A 10195-nucleotide genomic window follows, 5' to 3' on the forward strand; every position below is an offset into this window, starting at 1 on the left:
TAACCCCTCTGTCATGCTGCCACCACCCCCCCATTTTTTAAACCCTCTGTGCCCCTTTCGTTTTTTAATCCCTCTGTCATGCTGCCACCCCCCCTGTTTTTTAACTCCTCTGTGTCCCCCTCATTTTTTAACTCCTCTGTCATGCTGCACCCCATTTTTTAACCACTCTGTGCCATCCCTCATTTTTTAACACCTCTGTCATGCTGCCTCCCCGTTTTTTAACCCCTCTGTGCCCCCCCTCATTTTTTAACCCCTCTGTCATGCTGCCTCCCCGTTTTTTAACCCCTCTGTGCCCCCCTCATTTTTTAACCCCTGTCATGCTGCGTCCCCCCCCCCCTTTTTTAACCCCCCTGTGCGCCCCCCTCGTTTTTTCTCCCTTCACTTACCTTTTCTCCTGTCTTCTTTCTTGGTCTTCTCTGCTGCTCTGTGCTCCATTGCTCCAGACTGACTGAATGCTTGGCATGACATGATGATGTCACACCCGGCATTCAGACAGTCTGAATGGAGCACAGAGCAGCAGTGAGGAGGGACACCGGCTCCGCGATCACGTGAGTTAGTTTTGTTTTTTTTTTAACTACCCTGCTCCCCCTACCAACAACCGAGTCCCCCCACCGCAAAAAAATAAATAAATAAAATAAATCGTTTTGAAAAAAATAAATAAAAAATCGGCAGCGCAAGGGCCCGAGTAGGGCCCCCTGACATGCCCGAGCCCGGGTAATTAGTACCCACCCCCCCCCCTCTCGGTGGCCCTGGGGACAAACACAGTAATCAGCAAACTGGGTAAAACAGACAAAGAGATGAGACAGCCCTGCTCTCAGGCTTATAATCTATCGGACAATGGGAGTTGGATACATAGGGATAAATCTACATATTGTATTTCAGTCCCATCTGATTGCAAAGCTAAAATATAAAAAACGAAAAAAAACAAAAAAGGATTAGTATGCTATATGAACCGGTCACACATCAATGTTTGTCAGAGGGCTATTGTCCTGTTCGGATTGTTCAATGGGTGGTAATAGGTATGCGTAGACCTGAAATGAAGATGGTGGTGGCTGGGACAGAGGCAGCTGTTGGCGGTACCAGGTAAGAGCGCTGGGGATCAGGTGTGCAGCCCGATCACCCGACGTGTGACAGTACCCCCCTCCATTAAAGCTGGGCCCAGCGCGCCTACTGCTAGCCTTCATGGGAAACTTCTCATGAAACTTTTCCAAAAATAAAGTTGCGTGAATGTCGGAGGCACGCATCCAGGAGCGTTCCTCAGGGTCAAAACCCTTCCAGTCCACCAGATATTTTAGGCCACCCTTATAGTACTTGGAGTCCAAGATTTTGATTGATTTCAAACTCCTCTTTATGATGAATTGTTGGAATGGTGTAGGATGATACAGATGAAAAAAGATTTATAATCGAAGGTTTCAGCAGAGAAACATGGAAGGATTTAGAAAAAGGAAGAGAGGCTGGTAACTGCAATTTAAAACAGACAGGATTGATGACCCGGGAAATACTACAAGGACCAACTAACCGCGGAGCCAGTTTCATACATGGAACCTTGAGACATATATTTTGGGTGGATAGCCACACCCTATCTGCGACTTTAAAGACAGGAAATACCTGTCGTTTCTTATTTGCAAACAGTTTGTAGCGAATGGAGGATTTCTTAAGACAGGACCTTACTTGAGTCCAGATGGAGAGAAAATACCAGAGTAATATATCAGCAGCAGGAACATGGGAGGGAGGGATGAAAATTTGGGAAGAGAAGAATGATGTACATAGACCACAAAAAAGGCTGAAGTAGTGATAGATTCATGAAAAGCATTATATTGGGTGAATTCGGCCCAGGGTAGAAGGTCAACCCAAGGTAGGAGGTCAACCAAGACAACCCAGTTGTATTGGTTGGCTGAAGAAAACATCCTGAGGTCTCTAAATCCTGGTTCGCCCGTTCGGTCTGCCTGTTGGATTGGGGGTGGTATGAAGAGGAAAAATTCAATTTAATTTCCAACAGTTTGCAGAGAGATCGACAGAACTTAGACACGAACTGGATGCCCTGGTCTGAGACTGTATGGGCGGGATAGCCATGCAGACAAAATATCTCCTTAACAAAATGAGATGCCAAAACCGGAGAGTAGGGAAGACCAGACAGTGGGATGAAATGAGCCATTTTAGAAAACTGATCCACTACAACCCATATAGTGGTACATTTCTTGTTGGGTGGAAGGTCTGTAGTAAGTCCATACTGATATGGGTCCAAGGTTCCTGTGGAATGAGTAACAGAAGTAACTGGCAGGAGGGAGCCTGGTGGGCAGACTTGTGTTGGGTGCAAATACCACAGGAGAAACAAAATTCTTAACATTGAAGTGTAGGCTTGGCCAACAGTAGCCTCTAGACAACAATTTGATGGTTTTATAGACCCCCATGTGACCGGAAAAATGAGTAGAATGGAAATGACACAGGAGCTTTTTACGGAGACCAGAGGAAAACAAAAGTCTTCCCAGGTGGAGGGGTTGGAGATGTGAGCACTGTGGAGGATATGAGACATTTGGGGTCCAGGATGGGACAAAAAGGAGTTTCCTCCGAAAAAATGTCCAAAGAAAATGCACAAGATCAGCCCTCTTGTTATTCTCCCCTGGTTTGAAGGTTATGCAAAGGTAAAAACGGGAAAAGAAGAGTGACCACTGTGCTTGTCTGAGATTCAGACATTGTGCTGATTGGAGATATAGAAGGTTCTTATGGTCAGTAAAAATGATAACTGGGTGTTTTTTGGGTCCAGAAATAACGCCATTCGATAAGAGCTGCCTTGATGGCAAGTAATTCCTTGTTTCCAATGGCATAGTTCTTCTGCGCAGGAAGAAATTTCCTACAGAAAAAAACACAAGGATGAAACTGCCCTCAAGGTGACTTCTGCGAAAAGACTGCTCCTATGCCCACATTAAAGACATCAATCTCCAGGAAGAACGGTAAGGAGGTGTCAGGTTGTCTGAGGACAGGTGCAGACACAAAGGCGTTCTTAAAGAACTCAAAGGCCTCCAAGGCGACTGTAGACCAAGATTCGGGATTAGAACCTTTCCAAGTAAGAGCCATGATAGGAGCCACAATGGTGGAATAATCTTTGATGAAATGCCTTTGATAATTGGCGAACGCAAGGAATAGGCTTGAGGACTAATGGAAGCGGCCACTCCAGAATGCTCTAATGTTATCAGGATCCATTCATAATAAAGATCCAGACACAATGTAACCCTGAAAGGCATTTGATGAAATTCGAAAGAACACTTATCAAGTTTACAAAAGAGTTGGTTTAGGAGTAACCTGGAATGAACTTCTGCCACATGGAGGCGGTGAAAGGAAATATCTTTGGTGAAGATCAAAATGTCATCAAGGTACACGGCCACACATACATAGAGAAGGACTCTGAATATTTCATTGACAAAACTTTGAAAAACTGCCGGTGCATTGCACAGACTGAACGCATTACAAGGTATTAGTAATGACCATTGTATGTATTAAACGCCGTCTTCCATTCATCTCCTGCTTTTATCCTAATGAGTTTATAATCTCCACGAAGATCTAATTTGGTGAAGACATTGGCTCCTTTGATACGGTCAAAGAGCTCCTTAGTGAGAGGAATGGGGTAGTGGTTTTTGATGGTTATGGCATTGAGACCCCCGGTAGTCAATACACGGCCTCAAGGAGCCATATTTCTTCTTCACGAAGAAGAACCCCGCTCTGGCGGGCAAGGAAGAAGGTCTGGTGAAGCCCTGTTAAAAATTTTTTTTAATGTATTCAGACATGGACCGAGACCCAGGTAAACACAGGGGGAATACCAGGCCTCTGGAAGGAGTCTTCCATGGCTGAAGTTCAATGGGACAGTCCCATGATCGATTAGGGGGCAAATGCTTTGAACGGGTTTTATCAAATACGTCCAAGAATGAATGATATTGCTCGGGCAACCAATCGATGGTCGTAATAGAAACAGGAACCTCCAGGGGTGAAGTAAAGTAAGTGAAATAAAATTTCCAACTGCTCCTGAATCTAAGAGAGCAGAGATATAAATGAAACCCTAAGGCCATGGAGAATGCCAGAAAAGGAGCAGATTTTAGGAATTTCAAGAGAGGTAGAGGTTTTAGAGAGCCCTCATCTGACCTCTCGGGAGCAGGTTAGGGCCTGACATTTCCTAATCTTTGGGACAGACATTCAGCAGATGACCAGGATCCGCGCAGTACAAGCACAATTTATTCTTGAGTCTCCTGTCACGTTCTTCCGGAGTCAGACGAGAACGTCCTATTTGCATGGGCTCATCCTCCAACACTGGATGAAGGTGCACATGATTACATAACAAAATCATAGCATCTAAGGTGGTTGGAAGCTCCTGCAAGTCAAGGGGCGTCTTTAATTTTGTCTCAGAGGCCTTTCCAGAAGGTAGCCACCAAAGCATCAGTATTCCAGTGAAATTCAGATTATAAGATTTGAATGGAATAACGTATTGAACCACAAAACAGGTTCCTTGGCGGAAACGAAGAATACTGGATGCTGCAGTATTTACTTGTCCGGGGTCGTTAAACATTTTACAAAATGCAGCAATGAAGGCAACACGGTCTACCAGGAGTGGATCATCTTGCTCCCAGAGGGGGGAAGCCCAAGCTAAAGCTTAACCCGACAACAAAGAAATTAAATACGCCAGCTTGAATTTCTGAGTTGGAAATTTTTGTGGTTGCAACTCGAACTGTATGGAGCATTGGCTCAGGAAACCACGACAAGATTTGGGATCCTCATCAAACTTGGAAGGAGCTGGAATATGTAGGGTAGAGGTAGAAGCTGATGCTGCCACTAGCGCAGGAGGATTCTCAGCCGGTGGAGCTAGAAACGCTTGCAAAGTGTCAATGCAAGCCGCAAGCGTCTGAAAACACTGTAGGAGTTGATGTTGGAATGTCTTGTTGTTCCACTCAGTTAAGCAAATGCTGAAGCATGTCTTTGGCTGATGATTCCCCAGTCGGATCCGACATGGCCTGTTCTTGCTGTCACGGTTGGGTAATGGATTCTTTGATTTGCCTAGATTAGCACTATTTAAGTAAAACACAGAGTCTAACAGGGAGGCGGTTTTCACCAGGGCCCGCAGCAAGGCGGTTTGGTCTTTGCTGTGTCTGTCCTGCAGGTCACAGCCCCTACTAAGAATATCAGGCGCAATCTTTAGGAGAATGTGCAAGGATGGTTTGCAATGGCGGACAACACTATGAGATTAGAAATAAAGGTAGCAGTTTACCAATGGATGAATGGCAATGAAATAGTCTATAGAGCGTCATTTCTGCGGACAACAGGTTACCAATAGAATGGCGGCAAGTACACTGTGAAGTATGAACTCCGCGGAATGCAGGTTACCACTTGAATGGTGGCAAAATGCTCTCTATAGTGTCAGCTTTGCGAACAGTAGGTTACCACTGGAAAGGCGGCAAGTCCACTGTGGAAAGTCAGCTCTGCAATCAGCAGGTTACCACTGGAATGGCGATGAACTCTGTAGAATGTCAGCTCTGTGGCCAACAGGTAGAAATGGAATGTAGTCCACCAGAAGGGAGAAAACACAGCAGGAGAAAATGGAGCCACGTCTAGCACCTCAGAGGTAACTAAAACAACAGGTACCAAACATCTGAAGGAGGTGCCTTTTAAATTTGGAGCCAAAATACATCATCCAATAGGAAGGGAGCAGAGGGAATAAATAGATTGGGTCAATGAAGATGGTGGCGGCCGGGATTGAAGGAGTTGCCGGCGGTACCAGTTAAGAGTGCCGGGGATCACCTGACAATAGATGAGAAATTAGAAATATGTTTGTTTTGCAGTGTCCAGAGCATTTTGATAGGAGTGATATACAGAAGTATATGTGAAGAAATCATTAGAGGTACAACATTTACACCAGTGATGTTCTGCTTTATGGGAAAGTTTTTGAAGATTTTGTGTTACTTTAGAAAAGCTGACATTGGAGTCGACATGTAGTATGAAGAGTCACTGAAGTTAATTTGAAACTTGATCAAAGGCTGTTGATCTGGACTTTTTCACCTCTGTACAGTCTCTGATTTAACAATTCACCGTTCCCTATCTTTGACCACCATCTCCAATCTTTTAAAATGTCCCCGCCCTTCTCATCTTCCCCATCCCCTAAAGTTACTCTCACCAGGTGTAACCTGGACATCATTGATTCTACCAAGATTACCTCCTTTTTTGTCTTATCCCCTCCCCCACTCACCATCCTCTTACCACTGAACTTCACTCTGTCGGCCAGACTGTCAATACCTATGTCAGTACCCTCCTCAATATTGGCACTCCAAACTTACCCACTCTCTTTATAAATACTCCTATGTCGTTTAACAGCTCTGGAGAAAATCACACATTTATGCTTCTTCCTTCACTTCAAGTTCATTCTCTCCTATTACATTACTGCCCTATCATTCACTAAACAGTCACAGGCCTTCAAACCTCAAATTTCCCTCCAACCACCAACGCTTCTTTGCCACCTTCAACTCCCTGCTTTCCCCTCACTCACTCTCCTCCTCACTCTCTGTCATTAACTTTTCTACACACTACAGCTCCAAAATTGAGTACATACGTCACTCCACTTACCCCTTATCTACCCACCTTGTCCCCCCTCCCATCCTCCTCTTTGGATTATCTCTACCCCTGCTCTAGACTGTCACCCTGCTGGCAAAGCAGCCCACCTTCTTTTCCTTCACTCTGATATCTGATTAAGTCAACACCCTTCTATCACCCATTCCCTCCTCCACTTGCCCACTTGACCACATCAACTCTCACCTCCACTCCTCTCTCTCTCTTGATGCCTGCTCTAACCTTGCCCACCTCCTCAACCTATTTCTCCCTTCTGGTGCCTTCCCCTCCTCCTTTAAACATGCTCTTTCCTCAACGTTCTCAAAATACATCACTTGAGCCTTTCTCCTTCGAAAATGACCACCCTATATTCCTCCTCCATTTTGCATCCAAACTTCTTGAATTGGATATGTACAACCATCTCACCTCCTTTCTCTCATCTCATCATCTCATTCCCTTCTTGACCCACTCCAATCAAAATTTCGCTCCCTCCACTCTACCAAAAATTCCATCACTACCTTCTCCTTGCTAAGTGTAAGGGAGAACTCTTATACTTCTTGACCTCTCTGTTGCCTTTGATACTGTTTACTACTCCATCCTTTTGCAAACACTCCAATCGATATTTCCCTGTAATGCAGTCCTCTCCTGATTTTCTTCTTACCTCACCAACTGTTCCCTATCAATCTCTACACATGACTCCACCTACCCCACTCTTTCTTTAACTGTTGAAATCCACCAAAGTTCTATTATTGGCTCTCAGCTCTTCTCCCTCTACATCTCCTCCCTTGACAAACTTATCAGCTCATTTGACATCCACTACCACTTACATGATGATGACAGCCAAATCTATCTTTCATCCCCTAACCTCCCAATTTCCTTATGTATTAAGTTTCCTGCTGGCTCTCGGCCATCTCATCTGGGACGTCCCAGAGCTTTCATAACCTCATATGTCCAAGACTGTAACATTTGTCCTCACTCTACCCCCCTCCAAGGCTTCCTTACCCCCCCTCTTACCGTTGATAACACTAACCTCTTTTCTTCCCTACCTAGATGTAATCCTCTCCTTCAAATCTCACATATAGTCCCTCTCTAAATCCTAACACCTCCACCCCTGGAATATATCCAAGAATCAAACCTTTGTCACCATAGATTCCATCAAAACTCTTTTTCACTCTTTTGTAATCTCTCACCTTGATCAATGTAACCTCTTTCTTGTGTTAGTCTCTAAAATGTGCAACTCACTCCCACACCAATCACACTATCCACTAGTATCCAAGACTTTAAGCACACCTTTAAAACTCATCTTTTCATCAAAGCCTGCCACGTCTCATCTTAACTTATCCCCTGCTGCCCTCTCACACTTACTCACCCACTCTTTATCACCCATTTTGTGTCTGCCCCTTCTATCTAGATTGTAAGCGATCATGATCAGGGCCCTCTTACTTGTGTTTTCCTCTCTTCCCTATCATAGCTATTGTTGCACCTATGTTAATCACTTCCTGCCTTGTCTTATTCATCATCTCTTGCCCTGATTGTTGCACCCATGGTTGCTTTATACTAGTATGATAACTGCTCAGTCTCTATGTACTATGAAACTTATTTCTGTTTGCTCATCATGTAATTGCTAATTGTTGTGCCCTATTATGTCACTCATTGCTGTAGTGCTGTAGTGGCTTGAGTTTTGTACACATGCATTCATCAATAAGGTCACAGTGTACATATATATTCAGTTTTAACTAAGACTAAAAGTTTAATAGTTCTTTTTGTTTGAGGTTTCCATGGTAGCGTTATTATGGCAGTATAGAACCCTTAGCATTAGGAGAAATACAGAATCATCATCATCATTATCACCATTTATTTGAGTAGCGCCACTGATTCTGCAGCGCTGTACAGAGAACTCACTCACATCAGTCCCTGCCACATTGGGGCTTACAGTCTAAATTTCTTAACACACACACATACACATACACACACAGAGACAGACAGACAGACAAACAAACACACTAGGGTCAATTTGTTAGCAGCCAATTAACCTACCAGTATGTTTTTGGAGTGTGGGAGGAAACCGGAGCACCTGGAGGAAACCCACGCAAACACAAGGAGAACATACAAACTCCTTACAGATAAGGTCATGGTTGGGAATTGAACTAATGACCCCAGTGCTAACCACTATGGCACCGTGCTGCCCCAGAATAAAGATGTCTTGGTGTTTGTAGTTTTCCAGAGAAGCAAATTTAGATGCAATAAGAAACTTACATTTAGGATCCCTCTTTTAGTGTCTGTGGAGCTGTGTTCCTATGTGCATGTGCTGGCTGTATTTAGCTTTTTCCTTCCACTTCAGGGGTGGGAGGCACTTGCAAATTGATAATAGAAATAAATGAGACAACGTGGAAGTATTATGTTTTAACAGAACACATTTTTGCTTTATTCATTTTTTAGATAGTGAAAGCTGCAAGAAATGTCCTGATGATGAATGGCCCAATGAGAAGAAAGCCGCATGTGTCCCCAGGATAACAGAATTTCTATCATACAAGACGGACACAATTGCTATAGTTTTTTCTGCAATATCTGTGCTATTTTTTATCTTGACTATCTATATAATCAGAATATTTGTTTCATTTCGGGACACTCCCATAGTAAAAGCCAATAATAGAAACCTTAGTTTCATTCTTCTCATCTCCCTCCAGCTGAGTTTACTCTGTGTCTATCTGTTCATCGGTCGTCCAGTGGATATCACCTGCATGTTACGGCAAATTTCATTTGGAATAATTTTCACTGTTGCTTTATCTTCAGTCCTGGCCAAGACAATCATGGTTTACATCGCTTTCAAAGCCACCAGACCTGGAAGCTATTGGAGAAAATGGCTGGGTATTAAACTGCCAAATTCTGTTGTGTTGATCTGTTCATCTGTTCAAGTTCTCATCAGTGCTATTTGGTTGTCAGTTTCTCCTCCTTTTCAAGAGTTTGACTCTTACCCTGGGATGATCATCATTCAGTGTAATGAGGGTTCTGTCCTTGCCTTTTATTTCATGTTAGGTTACATGGGGTTTCTGGCAGCTGTGAGTTTTGGTCTAGCTTTTATGGTAAGAACATTACCTGACATCTTTAATGAAGCCAAATACATCACGTTCAGCATGTTGGTGTTCTGCAGTGTTTGGATCTGTGCCATACCTGCCTATCTGAGCAGTAAGGGGAAGCACATGGTCACTGTAGAGATTTTTGCCATTTTGGCTTCTGGTATTGGAATATTATGCTGTATATTCTTTCCTAAATGCTACAATATTCTACTGAGACCTGAAATGAACAGTAAAAGACATTTGTTAGAGAAACATTATTCATAAAATTGTTTCTTTGCAATGGAAAGTAATGTATTGTTCTATTGTGTTGTGGTGCAAATCAATTATTGTTTTAGGCAATATATAATTTAAAGAAACAATTAACATTAGTGTTTTCTATATGCATGCTATTAAAATAAAATTTTAAATGAAGTTTAAAATGTAATAATGTGTCCTAAGTATTCAATAAGGGTTATACCTGATGAATATTTCCTGTGATCTCACAACAAATGTTCCACAGATGAAGTATTTTACAGTGAGTCTACCAAAAAGGAAAA

At 43.2% G+C, this 10195-nt stretch overlaps 1 protein-coding gene across 1 annotated transcript; it reads left to right on the forward strand.

Moving 5' to 3' along the window:
* The first annotated feature begins 2914 nt into the window (after positions 1-2914).
* LOC142103540 (vomeronasal type-2 receptor 26-like) lies at positions 2915-9923 on the forward strand. The gene is made up of 3 exons (XM_075187599.1): positions 2915-3064; positions 3664-3736; positions 9022-9923. Exons 1-3 carry the CDS (start codon positions 2915-2917, stop codon positions 9921-9923), a joined length of 1125 nt encoding a protein of 374 aa, XP_075043700.1.
* Positions 9924-10195: the final 272 nt, after the last annotated feature.

Source organism: Mixophyes fleayi, chromosome 1, assembly GCF_038048845.1.
Source record: "Mixophyes fleayi isolate aMixFle1 chromosome 1, aMixFle1.hap1, whole genome shotgun sequence".
NCBI lineage: Eukaryota > Metazoa > Chordata > Amphibia > Anura > Limnodynastidae > Mixophyes > Mixophyes fleayi.

Coding starts and splice junctions, on each gene's coding strand:
- LOC142103540 (XM_075187599.1), top strand. CDS start 2,915: ATGCCCACATTAAAGACATCAATCTCCAGGAAGAACGGTAAGGAGGTG. Junction 3,065..3,663: donor CGGGATTAGAACCTTTCCAA/GTAAGAGCCATG, acceptor GACCCCCGGTAG/TCAATACACGGCCTCAAGGA. Junction 3,737..9,021: donor TCTGGCGGGCAAGGAAGAAG/GTCTGGTGAAGC, acceptor TTCATTTTTTAG/ATAGTGAAAGCTGCAAGAAA.